The sequence below is a fragment of the Athene noctua genome, chromosome Z, assembly GCF_965140245.1.
Source record: "Athene noctua chromosome Z, bAthNoc1.hap1.1, whole genome shotgun sequence".
NCBI lineage: Eukaryota > Metazoa > Chordata > Aves > Strigiformes > Strigidae > Athene > Athene noctua.
Genome location: NC_134077.1, coordinates 10,254,599 through 10,281,146, shown reverse-complemented (window position 1 = coordinate 10,281,146; position 26,548 = coordinate 10,254,599). Strand labels below are relative to the sequence as shown.

At 39.0% G+C, this 26,548-nt stretch overlaps 1 protein-coding gene across 4 annotated transcripts in view; it reads left to right on the top strand.

Moving 5' to 3' along the window:
- UBAP2 (ubiquitin associated protein 2) overlaps positions 1-26,548 on the top strand; it is a 120,251-nt gene that overhangs the window by 24,436 nt on the left and 69,267 nt on the right. For 3 of the 4 annotated variants that reach the window (XM_074931183.1, XM_074931185.1, XM_074931182.1), the window contains exons 3-9: positions 2,642-2,719; positions 4,550-4,660; positions 8,512-8,665; positions 10,402-10,479; positions 19,075-19,129; positions 20,326-20,429; positions 25,434-25,493. In XM_074931183.1, coding sequence (XP_074787284.1) covers positions 2,642-2,719; positions 4,550-4,660; positions 8,512-8,665; positions 10,402-10,479; positions 19,075-19,129; positions 20,326-20,429; positions 25,434-25,493 — 640 coding nt within the window. The remainder of the gene's footprint in view (positions 1-2,641; positions 2,720-4,549; positions 4,661-8,511; positions 8,666-10,401; positions 10,480-19,074; positions 19,130-20,325; positions 20,430-25,433; positions 25,494-26,548) is intronic. The other variant, XM_074931184.1, reaches the window with a different exon arrangement.

The window sequence follows — 26,548 nt, the reverse complement described above, 5'->3', positions numbered from 1 at the left end:
GGAGGTTGCACTGAGTATCACTGGAGGACCTTTCCAACCTATGCGATTCATTGATCTTAGAGACTTCTTTCTGCAGTTTGTCCACTTTACTCTGCTTCTTGCATAGTAGATACTGGTTTAGTCAATTCAGTGGAAAAGATGGTTATGTAATATACAGCAATTATGTTTTACTGCACCATGTTTTTTTATTGTTTAGATGGACTGTCCTACTTAGTCACACTTTACAGATCAACAGAAATGTGTGGGATTTTACTGTTTAATCACCACTGATTCATTTTTCTGAATGTAGAATAATGTTGCTTTTCCAAATGGAGATTGTCATAGTATCACATTGATCATCATTTAAGTTATTTAAGAAATTACATCACAGTTCTTTTGCATTGCTTTTGGGTAGTAAATAAACCATTTTGTTGTAAGATCTGGACCTATTACTGTCACTTGATATGGTGTTTTGCACACTTCTGTTTTCTGGTAGTTTGAAGTTGTTAGTTAAAAATTTCCTTCTCTGAATTATGCCACAAATATAATATATCTTGTAAGGTTGAGTAAAGTTTTAGCTGTCTTAAGATGCTACTATTTTATTAGTTGCAATTAAAATGTAATTAATAGTCTTTTATAGGATACTACAATGTTACTTATAATGATGGTGCCTTAAAAATAAAGAAGATCCACTCACTAGACAAAAGGCCAAAACTTTGTGACACCGATTCGGTGTTTGTGTAGTAAATGCATCTTGTGGCTTTTTGTTGTTTTTTTCCTTCTGAATCTTCAATTTCATCTAGGTGTAGTTCACTGGCATAAATATTAGTGATACTGCACGCCCTTGTTTCTGATGTAAGCTCTCTGCTTACATCAGAAAACTGAAGATAGTCACATGTTTGATATCGTTATAAAATTGGTATATTTTTGTCTTCTAACATGGACTTGGAAAAAAGTTGGTTTATGGAAAAAGTGAATCTTAATGTCTTCCTGTTTTTGGTTAAATATGCCTCTACAGAAATTACATTGTCTGAATGTTTTTATTCTGGATATCTTTAAAGGAAATCTTTTCGCTGTCTTAAAAGTTGCCTTTTAAAGGGCCTGAGGAAGCTGAAGTTAGAGTGAGAAGATGGATCAATAAGGCTTAATTCCTGAAACCAGCAGACCTTTTGTTTTTGCTCTCTGCTCAGCTTTCAGCAGACACCAAGAGTGAGCTCCTTTGCACAGAGCACTGCACTGACTGGGAGGCTTTTGTGGAGGTTAGCACCAGGGCTGCTGTGTGGAATTCCAGAGCAGTTATCCTGTGTGTTACTGAGTGACGTATGAAGCTGTCAGCGTGACACTTTGAAAATGTGAAGTAGCCCAGAGTACTTAACTCTTGTACCAACACTAATTGTCTTGGAACCTTGACTCTGAGCACAGCAAATGTTCCTTCCCTCAAGGAACTGGAACAGCTGCAGTAAATTCTCAGAAAATAAGCAGCTGGTGGTGTATGGTGGAATAATTTTTAGACTCTTCTCAGCATTTACACTTGGCGACCTCCTCTAGAGCTTGTATTTGTGGTAAACTCCAAAAGCAAAGCAGTTTGAGGCTGATTAAGTCTGAACCTGTGAGGCACAGAATTCCATGTGGCTATCCTGTGAAGTGAGACTTTGAAAGGTGGTTCAACCAGCTGCCCAGGATGAATCCTTGCTGTCAAGAATTTCAGTGGATGAGGTGGTCCCCTTCTCAATGAAGAAGTCTTCCACAGCACATCAAATCACATTTTGGGTCTTGTCTTTCTTCGGTATCAACCTTCTCTAGCGTGAGATGGAATCCTCTTCTGTTTGAGCAGAAATCAAATTAGATCCAGGATCATGTAGCATAGTGATCTTTAGTATTTTCATGGGAGTGCTGTTCAAGTATACTGCAAATGCAGCACTATGAAGAGTGGTCTGTATGATGCTACATTGATGTTCTTGAGTTGCTTTTTCTCTGATAGCCATAGCCTGTTTGGATTTATGGCACTACTGCATACATCCATTTTATTCATTCAGCCTTTGGAGGCGTTGCCAGCATGGATCTGTGGTGCAGAAATGTTACAGAAGCACCAAATACTTTATGAATAGCAAGATCCTTTAGCAGATTTCAGAGACTATTGTTTGCTTATAAAGAAAATAAGCACAGCTGTTCATATGCAGAATCTTGAGGCATGACTCAGTCTCTTGTTAAGTGGTCATAAAACTAGAGTCAGGTCGTTATTGGGAGAGTTGTGGAATGTGATGTGAGCAGGTATCAGAGATGTGGTCAGTTTAGAAATACTGTTGCCAGTTATGATAAAACTCTAACTCTGGAGTAGTAGACACTAGGTAAACATAAAGGTAAAAGTAATATATCAAAGTGTAGGCTTCTGTTGTAAGTTTTATTTTATTCTATAGTTGTCTTGTCTATGTGCTGACCTTTAGCTGTGGCTCAAACATTAGAATTGCTTCTGTCCCAGCTAACTTTTTAACTATAAAATGGGCATAGAGGTGATATTAATCCCTTCCTCATGGCACTTCTGTGCTTGTTGTGTATGTTCTTTCTGAAAATCTGAAGAAAAAATATGGTGACACTAGGAGATACTTCTAAAAAAATATATAGTTACCTTTTGTGTACTTTATTGGATGTTTGCATTTTTCAGGCAACAGCAGAACAGATTCGCCTTGCTCAGATGATCTATGATAAGAACGACGCAGATTTTGAAGATAAAGTGAAACAAGTATGTTTCTTATGATACAGTTTTTATGCCCTGTGGTAAGGTGCTCCAAAGCTGCCTTACATATTGGAGCTAAAGTGTCTGTTTCTGTTTTAGATAAAACCTTTTTCAGAAGGACATAAGTTTAACTAGGAAAAGGCGCTCTTACTGCACTGTAAAGTCTGTTTACAAGAAATTGTGTGGTAATATAGCTCTGGGTATGTAGTTACATTGGTGTATTTTCCTTTATAGACGAGCCTTTAAGCCAAAACTCATCTGTGCTGATGTAGTATGGTCCTGATGCTTAATGACTGACAGAATAAGAAGTGCATTCAGCTTGTCCACATGTACATGCACATGAGAAAAATGTCACCTGTGTAAACTGAGTTTGCTAATATCTTGGCTGTGTTTCAGTAAAAGTAAAAATCTCATCATAACTTGAAGGTGCATTGAAGTGCTATTTTAACAAAAATTAATCTGACCTCCCAGATATGTGTATACATCAAAATTATAGAATTACACTGTGAAAAGGAAATCACACAATCATAGAATGGTTTGGGTTGAAAGGGACCTTAAAGACCATCTAGTCCAACTCCCCTGCCACGGGCAGGGACACCTTCCACTAGACCAAGTTACTTAAAGCCCCATCCAGCCTAGCCTTGAACACTGCCAGGGAGGGGGCAGCCACAGCTTCTCTGGGAAACCTGTGCCAGTGTCTCACAGCCCTCATCATGAGGAATTTCTTCCTTCTAATTTAAATCTACCCTCTTTCAGTTTAAAACTGCTATGCCTCTGTGGTGGGTTGACCTTGGCGGAGTGGGGGTCTCATGAGGGCAAGAATCCCCTCCCTTGCCCTGCTGGCCACAATTCTCTTGATGCAGCCCAGGACATGGTTGGCTTTCTGGGCTGCAAGCACACATTGCTGGCTCACAATCACTTTTACATCCACCAATACCCACAAGTCCCTCTGTGCAGGGCTGCTCTCAATCCACCCATTGCCCAGCCTGTATCTGTGCTTGGGATTGCCCCGACCCATGTGCAGGACCTTGCAGCTGGCCTTGTTGAACTTCATGAGGTTCGCTTGGGTCCACGTCTTCAGCCTGTCCAGGTCCCTCTGGATGACACATCCCCTCCCTCCAGTGTTGACCACACCACACAGCTTGGTATCGTTGGCAAACTTGCTGAGGGTGCACTCGATCCCACTGTCCGTGTCCCCAGCAAAGATGTTAAACAGCGCCAGTCCCAACAACGACCCCTGAGGAACACACTTGTCAATGTCCTACCCTTACTTCTAGCTGGCTAGCAGCAAGGGGTTCCTGCTGTAGTAATTCTCATAATGTTTACCTTAAATCCCAGGTTACAACAATTCAAAGATATCTCCATTGCAGTGTCCACCCCTGGTTCCTTTGGACCAGACCATTGGGTTTAACGTTTCAATGAACAACCCTTGCCCCTGCTACGGCTTTGACTTACTCGCAGTCTGCAGTCCCTTAGGGTTGTACCTGCTCCAAGTGGAGCCTTACCTTCAGGGGTATACCTGATAATACTGAAGCCATCCTGGTCTTTTACATCTTTACCCTCATATACTGCTGCTCTGTGGTGACAGTAGTTATTGGATGCATAAAGGAAAAAGAAAAGGTGTGAGAGTGCTTTCTTGATTACCATTTAATTTTTGTTTAATCCCGTCTCTTGACTGACTCCCAAGCATCTGTAAAGTGTGGGTATCTTTATTTAGGATTTTAGTTTGCTCTGACACAGTAGCTATGCACTTTCTTGGAATCTGTGGTGGTACTAGCTCATATTTTCTTGTGATGATAATTTAGGTATTTTAACATGTCTGACTTTTACTGCCAGCTTATGGAAGTGACGGGGAAAAACCAGGATGAGTGCATAGTGGCACTACATGATTGTAATGGGGATGTGAACAGAGCAATCAACATACTGCTGGAAGGAAGTTCAGACACGGTAAGGTTTTGCTTTCATATTAAACCGCTTTTTCTGTTTGCTGAGTCTTTCTACTTCTAAGAAGTGACTGGGAAAGTCATATTTTGGAAGCTTTTGATTTCAGTGTTTCCATTCAAATTCTTTTGAAGGAGATGAAGGGCGTGGCAGCATCTCTGTTGCATGTATACCTTAGAGTAGGCTGAACAGTGAAAATGAGGTGGGTGTTCAGCTGATTTTCTTCAGAGTCCTCTGGCTTTGATGTACCTGCAGCAGTTTTAACACTGAAGCAGAACTCGGTGCTCTGTCAGTCACAGACCTGTGTTTTGCTGCAATGTTTGTAATTACCCTATAGCACCTCTACAATCCTGAGACCTGAGACTAAGTGTTTGCCACCAAGGCTAATCTTTATAAACGTGAAAGGCAGGCAAAAATAGGTGTGCATTGCCAATATTGAAGTTGGAGGAGGTTTCCACATCGGAAAGTTGCATTGACAACGCTATTAATGGCAGAAGAGGATACAAATAGTTGCTCCTTTCTGTTGCTCATTTGCATGATGTTGTTGAAAAACAGAAAGAGGAGACTAAACAATGTGTATATAACAACAAATAATGTTGCTTAAAATGTTGCACAGTGGAATTTTTTATCCCAGGAGATACCAAGAAAAAATGTCTTGGCTGTGGTTGAAGTTTTTGCTGGAGGGATTTCTTAGAGTTTATCCAATGGAGTAAACTAGATTCCATCTCATCTAAATTGGGAAAGAAACCTGGACTTCCTTTCTTAATGCCGAACATTCAGTATTTCCTGTGATTTGTCAGGATGTGTATTCCGGCTTATTGTTAATGAGGAAACTTGACCTGCGTGCGCCCACCCCCTCCCCTCCCCAGATCTAGGACACACGCTGTTCTGACTGAAGGGAATATCTTTTCTATCCCCTTTTCATTTATCAGAGATGAGGTAATCTAAAACACAGAAGTATGTAACACTGACTGAGCTGTTGGGAGTAGGAGAGAATATGTCACCATGATTAAATCTGCCTTGGGGTATTGTGCTGGTTTTATGTTCTCTTGTACTTCTTATATTTGCCATTTTCTAGTTGATAATCGTTTTCTCGTTGATAATGTTAAATGCTTTCCTACTTTTAGCAAATTGGTATAAATGATTAAGACAATGAAAAAACTTCCTGAACTCATCGTTTAGAAGCAACAGAGTTATACATTCTGCTCTTTTGATAAGTCTCTCTGAACCCACTGCTCTCTGTAGACAAAATGCAACTTCGAAACAAGTACAGAGAACTTAAAGGACTCACGGGAGGAAAGAGTACTAATTGAAGGGTGTGAAGAAATTTATTTTTCTTTACAGAAGTTTCTGGGCCTCCCACTTGAGGGGTTTGTTTTAAGGCCATTATACTTCAGAACAGTTTAACTGTGGATTTGTTATAAAGTTGGAAGCAGAGGTATTACTAGGTCTGAATGCAGATTCCCAAATCTCTTTTCAGTTTTGCTCTGCTTTGATGCACTAGAATTTTTTTTTTACCTCATTTGGAAGAATATGTCTGTCCAGTTTGAGGAATTAGGAGTAAGGAGTGATAGCTAGAATGTCTATATATAATTTCTGTGGTAATCTGCCAGTTTTGACTGTTGGGTTTTTTTAAAATGCTGTGATCTTTAAGACTTTATGCTGTGTGACTGTTAGTCCTTATGAAGACTTCTCACTTGCAACAGTTGTGGCAGTCTGGCTTTGAATAGATAGAGGTTTGTGGATGAGAGTAGGGAAGGGCATATTTCTTTGCCCAAGACTTCTATTTGTTTAGCTTCCTACAGGCGTAAGATCCGTTTTATCCCCAACAGTGTTTTACTTCCTAAACCTTTGAAGGCAGAACAAAAGAGACCTTTCAGGTTATTCTTTTTTCCATCTAAGAGCAGGCCAGCAAGGTGGCTCCTGTTACATGTTTCCGAAGGTCAGACCCACAAGTGTCATTCAGGTTGCCTCACACACTGTCAACTGAAATTGTGATCAGTTAGCTCCCTTACAAAAACAGACAGCTTCAATAGTCTGTGATGGATTTCATGCCCAGGGGTAGTACCATCCTCTATCTTAGCGAACATGCCCAACTTCTCAAGGCTTTCCTCAAAATTAAAAGCATGGATCTGATGCTTTCATTGTTCTTTTGCTGATCCTTCTCAGGTCATGTAAAACCTTACTAAGGAGAGGCTGCTTCCCCTTTAACACTGTAGGATCATCCAGTTTTTGGTATTTCTTAAAATGTTCAAAGATATTTAGGCACCATGCCCAGCAGTGAAATAGTGCATTCTGAACTACACAGACTTGGTTTTTCAGTTGTCAGTGCAGTTATTTTTCCTACTATGAAGTGTCTCTAAAGTTCTAGGAGTGTTCTATCGTGTAGTGCAGTTACACAGGGTGCAGCAGGTGAAGCCATATGATAGTTACTGGAGAAAACAGTTTTCTGTCGCACAGATAACATGGTGTTTCTAAACACATAGTTTTGTACTTCCAGTCTGTGCTATCTGTGCTTTGCCTAAGTTGGCTTATGGTGTTGTGGTCTTCTATATTGGAGATTAAATTGAGGATTGGTTTCAGCCTTCTTTCTCACCCATACCATCTCAAAAACTGAGAGGTTAACCATTTTTTTTAGTACTTACTCTTTTAAAGGAGATGTTGAAACATTGAGTTTATACTTGTAAACTGTTTTGTAACCTGTTTTCTCAGTAGCATTAGTTTTCTCAGTTCTAGGCAGCTTGGACTAGCTGGTCATTGCCTGTCTTGTGCAGGCTTCTGAGTTGCTGTTTTCTGAATTGAGAGAACAAAGGACAGGACCTGAAAGTACTGATAGCCAGCCTTTTTTGTTGTCAGAGGTCATGGCTTTAGTGCTTCACAGCTGATGACACCTTATTTACATATGCAAATGTCCTGCTTAAATACCTTACCCAGACCATAAGTTCCTAGAGATGGGGACATACATATAAACCTATCTGCCATCTTAATGGTTTGCAAATAGTACCTTTCTTCTTTTCTTTGTAACTATGGCTCACCAGACTAACCATGCAGTTGCATAATATATGAGGTGCTGTGCTATTCTTAGGAAGTGTTTTAGTCATTTTATTTTCAACTCCTACAGATACTCCTATGGAGCCGATACCATCCCTGAATTTATTTTAAAGATGGAGTTTAAAGCTGAAGCCTGATGTCTGGACCTTGGTCCCTTGTCTTGTTTAGACACAGTTTTTCCTATATTTTGCTCGTGTGATGAGCTGTAGCTGTTAAGTGGATGGTCTGGCTTATGGTCTTAGTTTTCCCAAGTTATTGTTCTGCCATACTATATCTTGGTGCTTGAATTCTAGTACACCTGTATAATAGTTTTTCTTTTTTTAAATTTTTTTCCTTTTTTTTTTTTTTTTTTACTGGTTAGGCCACTTACCACTCTCTTGTTCAGTGATGCTTATAAGCATTTTTTCATTTCCTTAGGAGAAAAATATAGCTGCCTGCATGCTCCCTTGCTAGTTCTGTGGAGGTCGTTGAGAGCGAAACAGTTGCTCACTTTGCAAATTTTTTGTGTTGTAGTTGTATCTAGACTTTTTTGAAATAGCAGAAGTCCATTATAGCCAGAAATATTTGGGATTCTCACGTTCCATAAGACAATCCAATTTCTAAAGCTTGTTTCTTTCTCATCTTTTCCCAAAAATACAGCCTGTGTTTCCATTTGTATCAGTGTAGTTTGCAAGGTATTACGTATGTGATGTTACGCACATACCTGGCTTTTTTCCATGAACTGGAGGGGTGTGAGGTGGAAGCATGCATTGAGAGCTGTCTCTTCCTTTTTGACTTTTGTATCTAATTCTATTCTACCCAAATAGACCTCTTGGGAGACTGTAGGGGGAAAGAAGAAAAGCCTTGGAAAGGAAAGTTCAGAAAACAAAGAGAACAGAGAAAAACGAGGGGACAGAGAAGTGAGTCGTGGACGGGGAAGTTCCAACAGACGGGGAAGAGGAGGCAGCCGTGGCCGAGAGTGTACGTATAGGGGTTCGTTTTTAAAGATTCAGACACTTTTCTTGCAGCTGAAACTGACTGAGTTAAGAGTGTGTTCTTAATGGAGTGAAGTTTGTCTGAGCTATAGCTCAGTACTGAAGGGATCATAACTTATTTGTGCGACAGGTATGCCTGATCTGTCTGTGTGGCATGGTTTTGGGATGATCTGTGTTTGTTCAGAGACACACAGTTTAAATTAAATGTCTGTCCTTTTTTGATTAATCTTGTAAAAATTGCTGTTCTTCGTGTACATTTTAGAATTGATGGTTTGTAAGACTGCTTGAGAACAAGTATGTTGCTGCATAGCTGATACTTTTTTTGTTTCTTTTAATGAAACAATTATCCAGCTTTGACTCCAACTCCCTTTATGAGTGGGAGAACCTGAAGATGTTCTCATCTTCTCATAAGGGGAATGAAAAGACTGGAATCATTATTAATCTCTAGCATGTATTACATAAGCCAACCAAAGGTGAGTTTTCACAACAGAGAAAATTCTTTGAGTTGAAACACTTAAAAATTTTCCATACTTTGTATAGATGCAGTAATATATTGTTCAAAAACAAACTGGTGTTTCCAAGTTAGGTGGAATCACATTATATCACCATTTGATACATGTTGCTCTTTTCTCTTAAGTTTTATCAGCAGTATCAAAGCTGTGTATTTTGCCTGTAAGGGCCACCGTACACAGCACTGATAGGTGAGCAGAGAAACTGGAGTGAAAATAGCATATTTAGCTTTTCACTTAAAAGCAGGAGAAATACGTATAATATTGGACAACTATTTTAATTCATTATTGGAATATATTCAGGTATTGTTCCAGTAAGGACATTGTGAATCTCTGTAGAAGAGTAATGTCAATATATGAAAAAATATTAATAAAACTTGCAGCTATGCTTAGAAGAAATTGAAATTGGATCCATCAAAGTGAAAGTGAGGGGCAGAGTTTTTGCCAGAGCCAGATGCTGCTTGTCTCTTCTTGTAATCTGGAAATAAAAGATTTTTCAGATGGTCACCAGATCTTGATATTCTCTTTCCAATTTTACATTCAAGCATAAATGATTTTGTTGCTGCCTTTAGGAAAAGTGGTGCAGTACAAAATCTCAGTAGTGTTTTTAAGTGGCCAGTCTTTTTTTTTTTTTCTTCTTTAAGGAGCCAGCCATCTTTCAGAGTACCTCCTCAGGAATTTTCCACAAATTAATTAAGTTGCAGTGCTTTTCTAATGCCTCACATTTGCCCAGTCATCATCCCTCTGATTTAAATACAGAGGAAAGTTCTTTTAAGTTTCCCTGATTGAACAGGGGTGTGGTATGGGCAGACAGGAGAGTTAGTGTTCTTGATTATCCCTTATTCTTTTACTGTTGCCACCCTGCATGTTATCTAGGAAGCATAGTATGAGGCAGCGGTATTTCCTACCTCGTTAAAGAGATGAAACCATAGTTAATATAATAGTGTAGGCTGCAAAACACTGACTTTTGGTTGTTTATTTTTTTAAAAAAAAAGTGTGTCTTTCCCTCTTATTAGGTATTTTGCTTTTTAATTTTCCACTGCAAAGTAAATGTAACTTGCTTGTAGTTTGGCCCCCAAATAAGAGGGGGAGATCTGTTGACCAGCCCACTTCAAAATCTTGCCTTTTCTTTTGGGGTTAAGTTGAAGCAGATGGCTATACTGTCTCATGTATGCGTCTCTAAAGCTTCTCTTAAGCTGTCCTCTCTCCACAGTTAGAGCTGAAGAGAATGGAGTGGACAGCAATCAAGGAGACAGGCCTTCAGACCGTGGGAAACGTGGCCGTGGGAGAGGTGAGATGGTGGCATTGGTGTGGGACTGGCACTGATTTCATGTCCTGAAATGGAACTCTCCCATTTTTCTTTAAACACTTCTTTTTAAGCATTTATTGGTTATCCTTTGATTCCCTAAGTACTTCAACTGCCATTCCCTTATGCCTTGCTGCGTCTCGGTCTCAGAACAACTTAAAAACAATTAACACAAATCACCTTTGGGGTAATTTCCTGTGTAGCAGGCTGGTGTGCTCTGGCCATTGAGACCTGTTTTTTCAGATGGACTCATGCCAGACTCCCGTGAGTGGGAGTGCACTGGGCTTGCCACAAAGTATCTTGGCAGCACGAGAGTACAAGATTCCACCTGTAGGGCTTTCGGGGAGACACTTGATGTGTACTTGTGCGTTTATTTGGGGTGGATCCAGTTCTCAGGCTTGCCTTCTGTTTTCAGTAGCCAATCAGAGAAAGTACAAGCCACCTTAGAGAATTTTTGGTTAGAGAATAAATTTGACATGGAAGAGTTGGTGAGAAGAACTGTGGAAAAAGAATACTGTAGAGTCTTAGGTACAATTCTGGTTCTATTCTGTAGAAGAGATAGGAAAGATAATGGATTTGATGTGAAATTGAATAGATGTGTAGTTGGTTTGGATTTTCACAGGATGGACTGAAAAGAGGATTGTTTTTTCTTAGAGCAGGAGGAATGAAAATGAGTAATCTAGATACAGCATAGGTTGTGTAGGGAAGCAAGTATCAAATGAATTAAATTGATAAAGTGCACAGCAGAGCTAATGTAATTAAGAAATGTCTGAATCGTGAAAAATTCTACCTTCAGATGATTCCCTTCTCTTTGGAATATCCAGTAACAAGGCATTCAAAGGCAAGCACATCCAAATTCATTGTCTCCAGATCTGCATCTTGAAGGAGTGGAAAGATGCAAAGACATGTAGTTTCCTGAGGATTGTGAGAATGACTCGGTTGTGCCTGTGAATCAGCAAAGGGCAAATGGTGTGTGCAGAGAGGTAGCTCTGCAGGGGAGGGTGTGCTATCAAAAACTGTAGCTGTGAACTATACGTTAGCCCTGTTAATAGATGGAATGTAAGCCTTTGAGTATTTGGTTTGTAAGTTTATCCTTTATACTCAGATTATAAATATAAAGGTAGGATTTTTAAAATTGTTGGGTGCAATTTAGAGGTTAATTTCAAATGCAGCCTAGTTTTTGCTTTGTAACTGTATGAACAACACACTGCTTTTGTTGTCAACACTGTGGCTCTCTAGATGAATATCATATGTCTCAAGCCAAAGCACTTAATCATCAGGTCAAACTGACACATCTGACTGAAGAAAAAGGAACGACTTCAGCCAATTTCTGTTCACTGGCTTAGTGTACATAGTATTACTGTATCTCTCGACCAGATATTTTAGACTGTATTTTCATGTGACCAAAGCATCTTAATGAAGTGTTCTTGGCTGTCTGTGATAAACCTGTTGAACAACTTCAGGATCATTATATTACAAGGGTATGTGTCAGGAAATACCTAATTTAGTTTTATAATGCGAGCCCTTGAAATCTGCAGGGAGTTGTATAAAGCTGTGTAATTCACTTTGCAGTATTTCAGGGATGGCTGACCTTTCTTTAGATATTAGTAGAAATAAAAAGCTTCCTGCCATTTCATTCAGTAGTCTTTTTTTCTCTTACACAGAATAGTCAAATGTGGGATAAAGCACTTCAGCTGAAAGTAAATAGATTGCTGGAAATCACCACAGAACCCTTTTTTAGAAATGTTTCATGCCGACTCTGTGTGTAGTAATCTAGGCATTGGAGACAAAATTAGGGGTCAGCTAATACCCACGTAACACACTGTCTATTTTAAGCTGCCTTCTCAGACTGGACTTCTCTTACCAGCTGCTTTCTGTGGGAAGATTTGCTGGGCCATCGTATTACTGCTTCACTGTAGAACAAGCTAATTTTAAGAAATAAGATGCACTGAAAGTAGCAGAAATGAGATTAACACTGGGGTGGTAATGTGCTGCTTACCGAAGGGAAAGAATCCTGTTACAGAGTATTTCAGCCTTGGTGCTGTAGGGACTAACTTCCTTGTCCCATTAATGACTGTGGAACACTCCTTTCAGCTTTATAGGGTAGTAGCTATGCAGTGTAGAAACACCACTGGCTGCTGGTATACAGGAGATCAGGGATTTGAAGTAGATAGGTGTTACTGACTGACTAACAAAAGCAGAAATGTATCACAGGATGTGTTTCAGGGCACATCCCAGCTGGAATTGGTCTGCCCTTAATTTTTGCTTGCTAAACTGAGGGTGTAAACCTTGGTTTGGAAAGGAGTCAAGGAATTTCTCATTTTAAGATGGCCTTCCCTTCTGTCCTTCTTTTCAGAACTGAATTTCTTGAATGAGCTTAATTTAGATGTAAAAAATACTATCATAATAATTGCATCAAAATTATTATATTTGTGTGTCAGTATTGCAAGGATTTGTAACTGTATGAAATGTCATCTTGTGAAGGAAATGTGGAGGAAGATGGTTATGTCTTTAGGATTATCAGCTCTGGACGAAATATTTCTTTATTTGTGTTTTTATCAGTTGCAGTGTTATACGCAAATTGACAAATTTTACAGGGACTCTTTTTTTTATGCTGCTGTTTTTAATTGTTCTGACATCTTCAGTTTTAAGTGTGGGTCTGGTTTTCCTACTGTCCTCCACCCCATGTTGAAAATGATGTGGTAGAGCTAGAAAAGGCTTTTGAAGGTATTGGGATGAATGCATTTATGGGGCACAAGGAACTAGCAGACTAGGACTTTTCCACCTTCAAAAGGGAGGGCTGAGGGGTTGTATGGTAGAGATCTATAAAATTTATGTGGAAAAATCAGTTGATCACTCCAAGTAAGTGTGCAAATGAGGGAATATTAAATGATATCAGTAGGTTACAGGTTCAGAATGAACTTATGGAGATGGTTCTTCATGTGTGTAGTTAACCTGAGGAACTCCTTTCCATAAGATGATGTGGGTGCTGAAAATTTAGACGTAGAGAGAGTTGACAATTTCATCCTAAAGAAAAACCCCAAACCACAGCAAGAAAAGGAAAAACCACTGAGGGTTTTGTAATATGTAAATTATCTTTGGCTGGTTGGAAGACCAGAAGAGTATCCAGAGAAACTGCACTATGGTTTCAGTATGTTTATTCTTCCCTAGATATCTAATTGACTGTAGCTGATAATGGGATAGCAGGTAGACAAACTTTTGGACTTGACTCAGCAGAGAAATTTTTACAGATTTACATGTAACAACTGTCCTGGTTTACAAAGTGAAAACAGATTTGTTGCTTTTACTTCTGTTCCTTTACTCTCTTCCTGTTCATTCTTCCACAGCAACATGAGCATACCATAAATGTGGATGCTGACAGGGAATTTTTTTTCGCAAAACAAATAAAAATGAAAAGGAGAACCATTATGTTTTCATTTCAGACTTAAACAACATGAAAAGGATCCTTTCAGACTCTCGTTTTTTCTACTGTCTGTATAAGATTAGACTTTTTCTAAATATCTGACTATACTCCAGCTTGTGTTCTTGATCTTTTTTTAAAAATATTTTGGAGGTTTTTTTGTATGCTATCCTTGAAAAAAATATGAGCTTTAACCAGAATTGCATGTCTAAACATTTTCTTATTTTAAAAGTTTAACACAGTTGGCAGAGGATGTATTTTGAATTTCCTCTGCCAAAACTAGTAACAATGTTGTTTTTTCTAAAACATGAATGTAGAGCAGACCTTCAGGAGGTCACAATCTGAAGTCCATTTAGCTTGCTGTAGTTGATTCTGCATTGGTTAAAGGCTCTGTGTGTCATGTAAAGTTGGGGTTTTTTTTGAAATTGAACAGAATTTGGCTTTAACCTCAGTTATTTATTTTGTTTTAAACATAACTTTAGAGTTGAAAGTTTTCTGCACATGCTTCTAGAAATGGTTAATAGAGTACATGCAATATATAAAGCGGTTCCAATGCTTCTACTTTATGATGACTAAGAAGTCAAAAGTTATTTGAATTAATAAATATAAATACAGTGTTTGTTTTGGCAGTATGGAATACCTAGAATACAAAGAGTTATACAAATAGAATTTCCATAGTTAGTCTCCTTAGCTGTTCATAAGGCTTAAGCCTCTGTCACTTTGGTGTCTGTTGGGAGGATGGCTGGCTCTGCATTTCCAGAGCAGAGACCAGGTCTGTTCAGTTACTGTGTAGTCAGAGATAAGCACAGATCTAGGGTGTTGCCTGCCCTACCAATCTGTGTTTCCATTTCCTTTCAACTGTTTTTAGACCCCTTTCTTTTCTTAAGCCTCATCTAATTTAAACTTGTCAGTGTGAAAATCTGAGTTTTGAAATAAAGCACCTCTGTTGTACTGGAAGGATTTAGGTTTTCAAGCTTAACAAACTGGATTTTCTACAGAATAGGCTATTAATGTCTAAGCTCATTGGCACTGTGTTGTACTGAGTTGTGGTGCTACAGCTTTTCTCATGCTCCCAAGTAGTGTGGTTTGTTTTGGGGGAAGGAATGTTGTGAATGAGATGAACAATTTTTTCCATGAATGGATGGTACGAGAGTGAAGCCTTGATTGTGTGGTTTATGAATGTTTTGAACTCCTGATGGGTTTTAGTTGAAAATCTTGCCACCTGCCTGGTTATAAGTGTTGATGTCTCCAGAATGCATTCCAGAAAAGAAAAATGTAAGTTGAATAAGTGATGGCTGATGTGAGCCTAGTCAACTGAATGAGATGTGCTGGAGAGCAGGAAAAAAACCCCAACAATACACAGGTGAGCAGTTACAATGTTAAAGAAAAGAAAAGCATGTTTTAAGTAGTTCATTGTTTTAAATGATGTTGGATAGGGTTAGTAGCAGGAACGCTGATCAGAATCAGTGTTAAGCATGGTTTCCTCAAACAGCAAGGAGTAAGCAGTGCTTTAGGTGGCTGTTTATAGATCCAAGTGTAAAGGAATGTGAAGAAATGTTATGAGGGTTTATAGGAGGCAGGGCAGTAATTTTGTTCTTTGCCTGATGTCTGTCATTTGCTTTTGTGCTCCACATAATGATTGATTTTAAGAAAATCTGTTCCTTTAGACTCACTAGAAGGTTCAGTTAATTCCTGCCAAGTCACTTGTTCTCTTTTTGTGGGTAGATAAAAATTTTTATAGAAGAATTGCTAGTTGTGAATTACCACAGGAAAAAAAAGTACTTCTGTAGACATTGACTGTTGCAATCTAAACCATATATACATGTCTTTTTAGAGTAGTGTTAAAGCTGTACTTTGTGTGTTAGAAGTATAAACTGGCATTACTGCTGGGATGAATTGGTCCTGTCTCTCCTGGTGCATTTAAACTGTATCAGAGGATCAATCTAAGTTTAAAGCTAACCAAGCCAAAACATTAGAAAGGGAGAAGGTAGCATATTAGCTGGGGACAAGAGGGTTTTTTGGGCGTCTTGTCCTTGTGTAAAGGTGACTAGTTTGCTGGCGTTGAACAAGCAGGGAGTTGGTTTAGAGAGCTGATCCAAAAATGAACTAATAGTTTTGTTTTCTGGTAGTGGTATTGTGCTCACTCACTGGTACAGGCAAAACTATCAGTGCAGGAAAGAGCAGAGCTTGTGGTCACTGGTGAGGAAGACCTTGGTTGCAGTATTTCTGACTTAAATGATTTTAAGTTACTGTGGAATTGTATGCTCAGAATTTGTGTCCCTGCTCTGAATTGAAGTGTGTAGCCCCATTTTGCTCACTGACCTTTTAGTCACTGTTAAAAAGCATCAAAAGTTTGCAGATACTTAATGACTTTTCGTGGTTGTTTCATGACCAACATCTGTGTTAAAAGACTGTGCCTTCTAATTGTTTTAAAGCCATGTTTTAATTTTGACAGCTGAGAGAAGTAACCTTCCTAGCACTAGAACTTAAGAACGTATTAGTGATCTGGTTGGGTCAAATATCAGTCCTTCACCTTGTCATCTTGCATTAATGACCATGATGTATGAGCTTCCATGTCTGAGTTAGGGTGGTCTTTCAGTAGTGAGTACTTGCTGTCCCATATTTTTAATTACTTCTTCATGTCTTTTCTAGCTTTGAATTTAGTGCTCTTCATAACCCAGCTGGTTTGGTGCTTCCCTTTTGTCTTCATTAGAATGCTTTTTGTTGCATGTGTTGATTAAACTTTATATAATTTCAGTTTTGACAGGAAGCATAGACACAGCTTTACGAGTATAAGGAAAGCCACTTGCAGTTCAAGTTCAGGCTTAACTTTCAAGGTGATCTGACATAAAAAACCCATTACTGGCTAGTAGTCTAAGACTGTGCATGGAACTTCAGGAACAACATGGTTTCCTTCCAGCAAGTTCTAAAATTGTTAGAGGTTCTTATAGTTGTTTCACTTATGCCTTGCTTCCAAAAAAATTCTTCATCTTCTGTTCAATATGCTAATGTTATTGTTTCAGACTTTTGCGCTTGTGGGAGGCTGGGGAGACTTACTTCCTCTTCTAAAATGTATTTGTACTTTCACACTAGCCGTTCCAGCTAATCTGTCCACCTAATGTCTGCCTCATTCAAAAGTAGTACCGATTGACTGTTTCTGTGATTTGCAGCTCCCAATCTGTTTTGTAGCTGAGTTTGTTGAAAAACTGTTGATCTCTCTTCTGTGCCTCATTAGTAAATGGTTTTTAATGCTGTATTGGTAGCTGTAGGAAGTAAATTTATTACATAGATGGCCCCTATGGTGTCCCCAGATAAACTTTCTTAGCTGAGTTCTGCTTTTAAAAAAAAAGTTATTTACCGGGCAGAAAGATAATCCTGAGTGCATTGATTTCTGTGCATCTGAGAGCTGCGACCCTGTTATGCCATGGATCAGCTTCTCAGATTGGGGATTTTAGGTGGGTGAAGGAGAGAAGAGTGGTAGAATAGGTAGGCTGAGCAAGATGGTTCAGAAGCTGACTTACAGTAAATTGAGTACAGCAGGGTCTGAGGCACTATTGCTTATGGCAGAGCAAAAAGCACAGCTTCACACGTGGACTTGGTGAAGAAGGGTGGCAGTTGCCAGGTTGCAGCTGTTGTTACCTCTTTCTTAACTTCTGTCTGTCTTCTCACCAACCGATTGTGAAAAGAGTAGAGGGGAAAAATGTAGAGATAGCAGACCTGGCCTAGTGTCAACACTTCAGTTCTTGCTCTTGTCCCACCAAAATACTGTGTGTTGCTGGATGGAAATCCTTCCTCTCCAGGTTTCTGTGGTTCCTCTGCAGCTAGCAGTTGTCGTCTTGTCTCGGATATGGGTAAATGCTTTCATCAAAATGTGGGTAAAAATATCCTGCTATTTTGATGCTTCTAAGAAGTCTTTGAAAATGTAGGTAGTAGACTTTTCTGTTTACTGACATAGTAAGGAGGTGAGTAATTTTGATCTGAATTTGAACAGCCTGTCATGGGTGATTGTGATGTTTGGACAACCAGTGTTTTGGTGATTTAGGATTATAACTTTCAGGCTCTAGTAAACTTGTAGTTCCTTGGTGACTTATAATTACCACATAATTTTGTTGTTAAAATATACATACATTACTTTGATCTCAGTCTGCAGCTCTTGACCTTCTCTGTTCTTGTAATACAAAATAATATTCATAGTCTTCCTCAAAAAAAGCCCCAACAAACTGTAAAAGCCTCAGGTATTGAGGACCTAAAAAAGGGAAAAACAAAAAGTCAATGTAGAAATATGCCGCTTGTAAAAAATAGTTTCTAACAGTTTATGTAGACAGTTTATGAATGGTTAAGAAACACAAAAGTTTTCAGTAGAAATATGCCGCTTGTAAAAAATAGTTTCTAACAGTTTATGTAGACAGTTCATGAATGGTTAAGAAACACAAAAGTTTTCATGCCTTTTTGGTACTGTATGACACGGAAAAATAAAGCCATTCATTGTATCAAGAAGCTTGTAAACTGAGGCTGGTAATCAAAATTGGAGATAAGAAGCATTTGTTTTCGTTAAAATGGAAATGAATATTCTTGTGGGTGATGATAACAAGGAAGTTGTTTGAGTAATTTGAATAGGGTTATTTTCATGTCAGTAACTATGATTAAGGGGGAAGGAGGAGGAATGTGTGGTTGCAAGTTGGTGAAAACACAGGAGGATAGGGGTAGACAGGTGGGCTGAGTCAGAGAAGGAAACAAATGGAGTATTTAACCTTTCCCCTCAGGAGGAGTGCCAGGGAATTTCTTGAGAGATCAGGGTATGCAGGGATGCTGGAATTCTAGAGCATCTTGGGCAGGACTGAGAAATTAGAGACAAAATTTTGAGCAGTGTCTAATGGTTTGGCAATAGCAGAGTCTCTTGTAGAATGAGTCTTTAGGTAAGTCTTGGCATTTAGAGCTACTTCACTAGGTACAGAAAAGATAGCAAAGCATTGCAAGTCCTACTGAAATGTGTAGTCTCAGATGAACTGTGGCTTACTTCTCCTGTGAGGAAATTTGGGAAGTATATGGTATTTAACTTTATGGTAGTTTTCTCCTTCAACCATAGTATTTTCTAATGTGACAGTCTAGTGATTGGCGGCTCCTCTGCTGTTGCTGTTAAATGGTGTTTTCTCTCCTAGGGTTTGGACGTGGCAGAGGGAGAGGAGCGGGGAGGTTTTCAGCCCAAGGCATGGGGTAAGAAACATACAGAGCACAGATTTTGGCAAGGATCAAACTCGGTGGCAATATTAATTGACAATATTGCCACTGCATGTAATAATATTGCTGTATGTTTGATAAAACAATGTGGATGCAAAAATTCACAAATCTGTTAGATGATTATTTTTGTCTTAAACCAGTATTTCTAGCTAGAATCATCTATACAAACCTAATATATGTTCACTCAATATTCATATCTCAAACTTGGAGAACCTGTTTGTACCTATCAGTAGCAGCCACATAGTGCCTTGGAGGCTGAAAGTTCTGTGTGGTGCATATAGTCCTAGCTCAATTTAAAGATAAATTTGTTTCAGTGTAATGTAGAATGTGTGAGTTCTATATAAAACTAGAAAGTCTAGCAGTTATAAACTTTCTCCTGTTTTTGAGGTTTCATGCTTTAGCTATTTGGACATACATGGACCTTAAAACAGAATTAAAAGAAGTTACTCAGCAGTTCTAAAGTTTGTTCTCAGTTTTGTTGGAATAACTTGCTTCATAGAAGTGTAGCCTCCACTACTTTCACTCAGTGTTTGCCTGTAATGATATTTCATGTAATATCAGTGATGTCATGATGAACAGGCTCATTTCACTTCTCTAATAATCAGTCTTGTTCATACCTGTAGATGATAAACTGAAAAGAGGTTTTTCTTCAATAATTTTTTTTCACCTTTTAGCTGCATCTGTGTGTTTTGGCATTGGTGTCAGGAGTGCATTCTGAAATAATTTTACTGATGTTCCGACTCCTGTCCTGCGCAGGTCTGGTGCTCTGAAAGGACATGATACTGGTTTCTCATCAGTCAGCCACCTGCTGAGAAACTATCAGCTGAGAGGGGCTTATCGTGCATATAAACTAATGCTTTATAAGACTGGGAGGAGTAGGTATGCTGTTTAACTGCTTTTTCAGGAATTGTTGTTTTGGTTCAGTTTCTCTAAAGTAATTTTTTTTCCAGTCTCCTCACTTTTTGCTCGTTTTACTTCTTTTCTCTTTTCTCCCTGTTTGTATCTATGTCTGCTTGTAGAGGAAAAAATTATTTTGAAACCAAAACTATCAAGATAAATTATGTGGAAATCAAGATGTTAAATCTAATACAACTTCATCTAAAAATGATGACACTTGTGTTCATTGAATGACCCATGTGTTCTCTTCCATTTCTTAACCTTTAAAACTCTAGGACATTTAACCCTGCAGACTATACGGAGTCTTCTGCCACTGATGGCTTTGGGACAAAATCAGACATTTGGGAGACTGGTCAGAATGATGCAGATGATGGAACTGGTAAGATGCTTCAAGAAGTGGAAGGATTGGAATGAAGAACTGTAGCAAATTGTCTGTTAGTGTTCAGTTAACTTCTGAAAACGTGAACACATCTAACATGGCACAGATAGGAGTTCATTTTTGTAGTTTAACTGCTACTAATGTGCAGAGCACATGCTGTGGCCTAAGTGACTATCTGGTTAGAATGAAAGGAAGGCAATTTGCTTTTTGTTTTGTTTTAGTGCTAACAATCCCTTGAGAGACGAAGGGATTTGAAGAGTTATTGGAAGAACCTTTTATGTGAAGAACTGTTTTTTAGATATCTTAAGTACTGCTTTTAAGATCTCACTTAATGTAGTTAAGGAGTATAAGTCCTACTAAAAGTGATTAGTCCACAGGCATTGGGCAATAGAGTGTGAGTATCTAAACAGGAGAAGAAGAAGAAGAAAAGAAAAACTGTTCACAAATATGAATCCACTCAGTGACACTGGGATGGCTTTGGAAGCCTCATCTGTACAATGCAGGAATGTAAGGATGTGAGTCTCTGGGATGGAGGAGAGTTCCAAGATCTTTCAACATTGAAGATAAGAATTCTTAACTATAGTATGAGTAGGCACTTGAACGAAAGCCAAAAGAGCAGTCTGCCTGTCTGAAGATGCTTCTGTATGAAGTTTCAAGTGTGAAGTACACCCTCCTGGCTAAAGACAAGAGACAAACATAGTTTGGAAAGGAACCATTTAACAGTGGTCTCCTGGTGATTCAGAAATGATGAATGTGACCTGCTTGTCTTTGGGAAAACAGGATACCTTGCTGCTTCCCATATTCTGTGACAGGAGATGAAAACAAAGGAAACCCTGTGTCAGGATGGAGAAATCCACATATGTCATTGTCCACACTTGGGAACCATCAAGTGATAGGAGGTTTGAGGGGTTTTTTTAACCCCAGCAAAGGGTAACTCTTCCAATTTCTTCATTGCTGAAGCGTACTCAGATGATTTTTCATCAATCCTGTGTCAAGTGTGGAAGGAAAAGACTGATACTGGAGGCCAGGGTGTGATCCATTGAGCTCTGCTGTGAGCTGCTTTAGAGGCAGCTTTCTATACTTCATACAAGCCATTTTCCACTTAACCAGAGAAAACATTACAAGCTCAGAGTTTAGGAGGGTTTGTTAGGCAGTTGTCTTGTCACTCTGAGTGCCTTCCAGTCCAGTGTGGGAGGGTGGACCTCAGTATATTAATGGTTATTGGAAGGGATCTGTTCTGCCAAATAAGGATCTTTTGAAGGAATTACTTTTGAAATGACTTGGTATGATACGAACAGAAATGCACCTTTTACTTTCACTCATTTTAGGTTTTCAGATAAGTTTATCAGATCATGAGTTAGGAGGACACCTAATGACTTGAAAATTCGCCTAGGAGTACTGATACTGTTCACTGTATGGTAGCGGAGGGCAGTGTATGTTGTCACAAGTATTGGAGAACCAAATAGGTTAACTAAAGAAAGAAGATGCACAAGAAAGGTATGAGGAGACTGGACCAGAGGTAGAAGATTCACAGGTTAGTTATTAATGAATGCAACTGTGAGGCTGTGGCTTACAAATGACTTTGATTTGTGCTCTGCTTCCCAAGTGAGTTCAAATGTTTTGTGACCCTCCCTGCTAACTCTGGATAGCGTTCACGTGCCTCCCGTATTGCAACCTCTGTTCCTTCTTGTAGACATCTCAGTCTTCAATAATGGAAGAATTCTGCTGGGAATAAGAGTAGCTTGGTGTTGGTAATCAGATCCACATAAGAGTACAAATGTGTCGACGTGAGGGGTTTGCTGCTGAGCAAATGGGTTGGTGGAAATTCAGGGTGTACTAGCTGACATGTGGAACTTCTTTCTGAATGCCAAGTGCGTTTTTGCTGGTAGGTTGCACACATGTCACTGAGAACTGCACTGAACTTCTGTGATGCAACTTAAGGCATGTATGGGAAGTTGGGGATGTACAGAAAACTATATGGAGAAGGTGTGAGAAGGCATTTGGGAGTTTGCCCTGACATTGTCAGATTAATGATTCTTAGGAGTATGAATGAGCAAGTGTCAGTGTGAGGAGTTCATGCAGAATAATTTAGTTGGTTGAAATCTAAAGTAAACTTAATAAATGTGAATGTTCTTTTTGGGTGCTAAATGTTGGTTTTGCTGCTAATCTTAATTTGCTTTCAGTGCAAATGGAAAAGGCACCATAACCAACAAAACAAAAATGTCTTTATATGTATATATGACTGTAGGAAGAGTGTTTTATTTTGCAGTGCTTCTTTAGACAAGCCGTAGTGAATGTCTGAAATAAGTCCTCGAGCCAAAGAGATCTCTTTAAAACTGAATCATGTGAGAAGCACTTTCGGCCTTGTGATTTGAAAGCATCTTGAGGGTTGTTAGATGAGGCTTCAGCTGGAGTAGTAGTTGTAGAGCAGAAGAGAGAGTGCTGGGAAGGAGAAGCAGGCATACGGGGAAGGAGTGGCAGACAAGGTATGGGATTGGAAGCAGGTTGTACAACGTTCAGCTGGTGATTTGGCTTGTTAATCACAAATACTAGTTTTCAGTTGTTTTTTTTTTCTTAATTTGCAGTGCTGTTATGTTAGTAACGATTCAGCAGTCCAGATAATAAGTAAGTTCCCAATGTGGAGTTCAAGATGTGAATGAGGGTGATGTATATGTATGGAAGTCCATAAAGCCTGCAGTGGACTAATGAAAGATGTCGGATAAGAGTATACACAGAGGAAGGGCAGGATGGAAATTCCTCTCTTTATTCCTTATTACCCAGTCCTGTTTCTTCTTTCATCTAAACCCAAAGAAACCAAAATTAGCTCATACTAGCTACTTGAAAAATTAGTGTCTTTCATATGCAGTTATATTAAAAAGGAGATAACTGGCCAACTAGAGAAAGAAAACAACTTTGCTTATCAAAATGTTCTCTGAAGACATCATGCAAATATAAACTGTGGAGTTTTGAGTGTTTACTAAGTATTTCCTCTTTAAGCCATTGATGGGAAATGATCAGCATCAACATTTTCAGTTAAAAAGAAATACACTACTTGTTTCCAAAATGTAGTTGCCCCCATATGTTCTCTGAATGTGCTCTAGAACCTCTTGTCCTGGATTGTTGCAGATGCCAGAGGAATCGCAGTAGCCTAAATGAGATGTGTTTCTAGGTGCACCATCATGTAATCTTATAGATAAGCTAGTAGTTTTGTGGGTTTGGTTGAAATAAAGAGAGTGAAAGGTGAGCCTTTTAATGATTTGCAACATTTATGTGTAATTGTATTTCAAATAATTCAGCATTGGTTTTCCTGCATCCTAATTTTTATAGAAATAATGTACAACTGAAAGGCAAAGAGAAGGTATAGGTGGGAGGAAACAAAATGATCAGTCCTCATCCAAAAGGGAATAAACTTGAACAGGGTGATTAATATTTTCCTACAGGCATGCTGAGTGTTCAACCTCTTAACTTTTTTGTAATGTACAAGGCAGTGGAAGATCCTGAGTGGCAAATCATAGCAGATTTGTAAATAAATTATGTTGGAGGTGATCACTTCCCAAAGTAGGGTATAAAAATGATATTGTGCTCTTGATAGTTTGCTGATACCTCTACTTTGATAGAGTTTCATAAATTTCATAGAAAACCTTCCTTTGTCTTAATTACGAGCAGTCTTAAATGTCTCTGAAACTGAATAATGACAAGAAATAAAAAATAAATTATAGTGTAGCTGTCAAGGGAGAAGGAGGGAATTGTGTAGCTTGGAAGTTAGAAGGAAGTTGTTTGGCTTTTTTTTTAAAGATGGCTGTAAAAGTTGGAAGGAATGTCTTAAGGAAACCTTCAGGTCATTCTAGAACATGAATGTAATCCAGACTGAAATGACTAGTACTTTGGGGATAATATCTATGCCTGGTTATTCAGAAAAAAGGAAAAAAGAAGGTCAAATAGTATGACAGGGAATGAGGAATTGGAAGAGAATAGCTGAAGACTTACATACCATACACTTTTTCTTGGCTTTAGAACTTCCTAATGCTGCACTTGTTACAAAGGGAAACAGGAGATCGCCATCTAGGTGGCAGTTGTTATGACGTGGATCCTTGAAAACACAAGGCATAATTGCAATGGAAAACAGAGAAGTCTTAAATTGTGATGCTTTGTAAGGCATGGGGGAAAGGTTGGGGAGAGGATATATGGATTTGACATAATGCCAAGGTGGATTTTGGACTAAAAGGAAATTGATGTGCTTGTGGCAAGATCTCACTTAGAATCCCATCAACAGGAGGAAAGTGTTAGCAAACTCAATTTAATGCAGAGAAGAGCAGTGAAATAACTGAGGCTGGAAGGACTGATTTGTGAAGGTAGAGTGTTAATAAGCCATAATAATAAACTTAGCTTGGGTAAACTAATAAAAGGGTGAAGTGTTGTGTTCAGTATTTAAAAAGAGTAAAGACGCAGAACTATGCTCATAAGTAGGAATAACAGATAAACATTTAAACAATGTCAGGAAGATGTTCCAGGTATTATTCCAAACAGGTTTGGTCTCCCAAAGGTGGTGGGGGATGCTTGAGAGTTGGGCTGATTTGTCTGAGTTCTTTTTCTGTTTGCTTTAGCAGACTCTGAGCTCTGTTGTTAAGAGTTCTGGCACCGACATGAAGTTTGTCTTCTACACAGGCAGACCTTGCTCTGACTGAGGGGAAATAAATATAAGCAGGACAAATAGCAGGATGTATTTCTTTACAGAAGAAATACCAGAGGAAGGAATCTTGTGCTGATCAGGAGAAAGGAAAGCAACTATTTATCTAAAAACTGCTGCTCATTGGGCTTTTCTTTCTTACCAAAATTTCTGTGGAAATGTGTGGATTACTCTAGAAATTTTAGGCATTGTAGTAATTGTGCTGTGCTTGGATATGTTTATTAGTTACTTTGCGGCTTGTAGAGACCTTCTGATTAGGGACTGTTTCATAAAATATAAGCATGAGATATTTCAGGCAACTCTATATTGCTCCACAGAGCCAACACAGAGTGGATGTTACCTTGCTCAGGACCTGCCAAATAATTTCGGATTCCAAGGTATAAATCCTCGCTCTTCTCCCCACTGCGTGTATACCTCTGTGGTAGGCCTGTTCACCTCACTGGGTTAGTGCCGTTTGACCCTCCTCTGCCCAAGACTGCTTTGTAACGGTGTACAAAAGAATGCACTAACGTAGTGATGGCGTTAGTACAACCTGGATTTGATGCTGTCTTTGGGGGGCTTGTTTCTGGGTCAATGTGTCTCGGAGGGTTCCTGGTTCAGTAAAAGGAGATGATTAAAGCTGTAGTTCTTCTGCTTTTCTACTTGATCAAAGGTGACAGTAGCAGGAACATTACAGGTGGGGTTTTCTTTGCTTGTGGTTATGTCATTTAAATGAAAGCTCTGGTGGTTGCTGGGTAACCTTCCCCGTGCTTACACCAGTGGGCAAGGCCTTAAGTCGATTCATTGCTCTTGCATGTTTGTCTGCTGTTTACTATGGAAGGGTACAGGTTTTTGCATCTGTAGGACCATTTGCAGTGGTCTTCCCATTGCTGCTCACTGTGCTTCAGAGTTTGCCACATAAACTCTGCCACAAGTTATGGGAAGAAGTGTTTTCTCTCTACAGTGGGAGCTTATTGACTCTTCTGCTGCCATTTTATGAATTATATATGTTTTAAAATACAATTGCTGTATCAGGGGAAGGGAATGGACTTGTTCTGCTCTGAGGTTGGAAAGGAGCCTCCTGGGGCATAGCTTGGGTCTGGAATTTGAATATGTTGAAAGTAGGATTATGGATGTTGGAGTGGGTGTTGTGGTTGTGTTTTGTTCAGGCTGTGTATGAATTTGTGCATGAAATGGGGAGATCCCATGGCAGGGGTCGAGTAACCTTGCACTGTTGTTGGGGTCATCGGAGGAAGTTCTTCTAATGTTTGGGGTTAATCACTGATTGCAGACTTGTGTTTGTGCAAATTACATCTGGTACCATAGTGACTAAGAAATTCCTGAAATCAAAAATTAAAGGCAAACAAAAAAAAAAAAAACCCTCCCAAAATTTTAAATCTGCGGATCAGTTTTCTAGAGCTTCTCATGTTTCCAGCCGCCATCTCCTCACTTT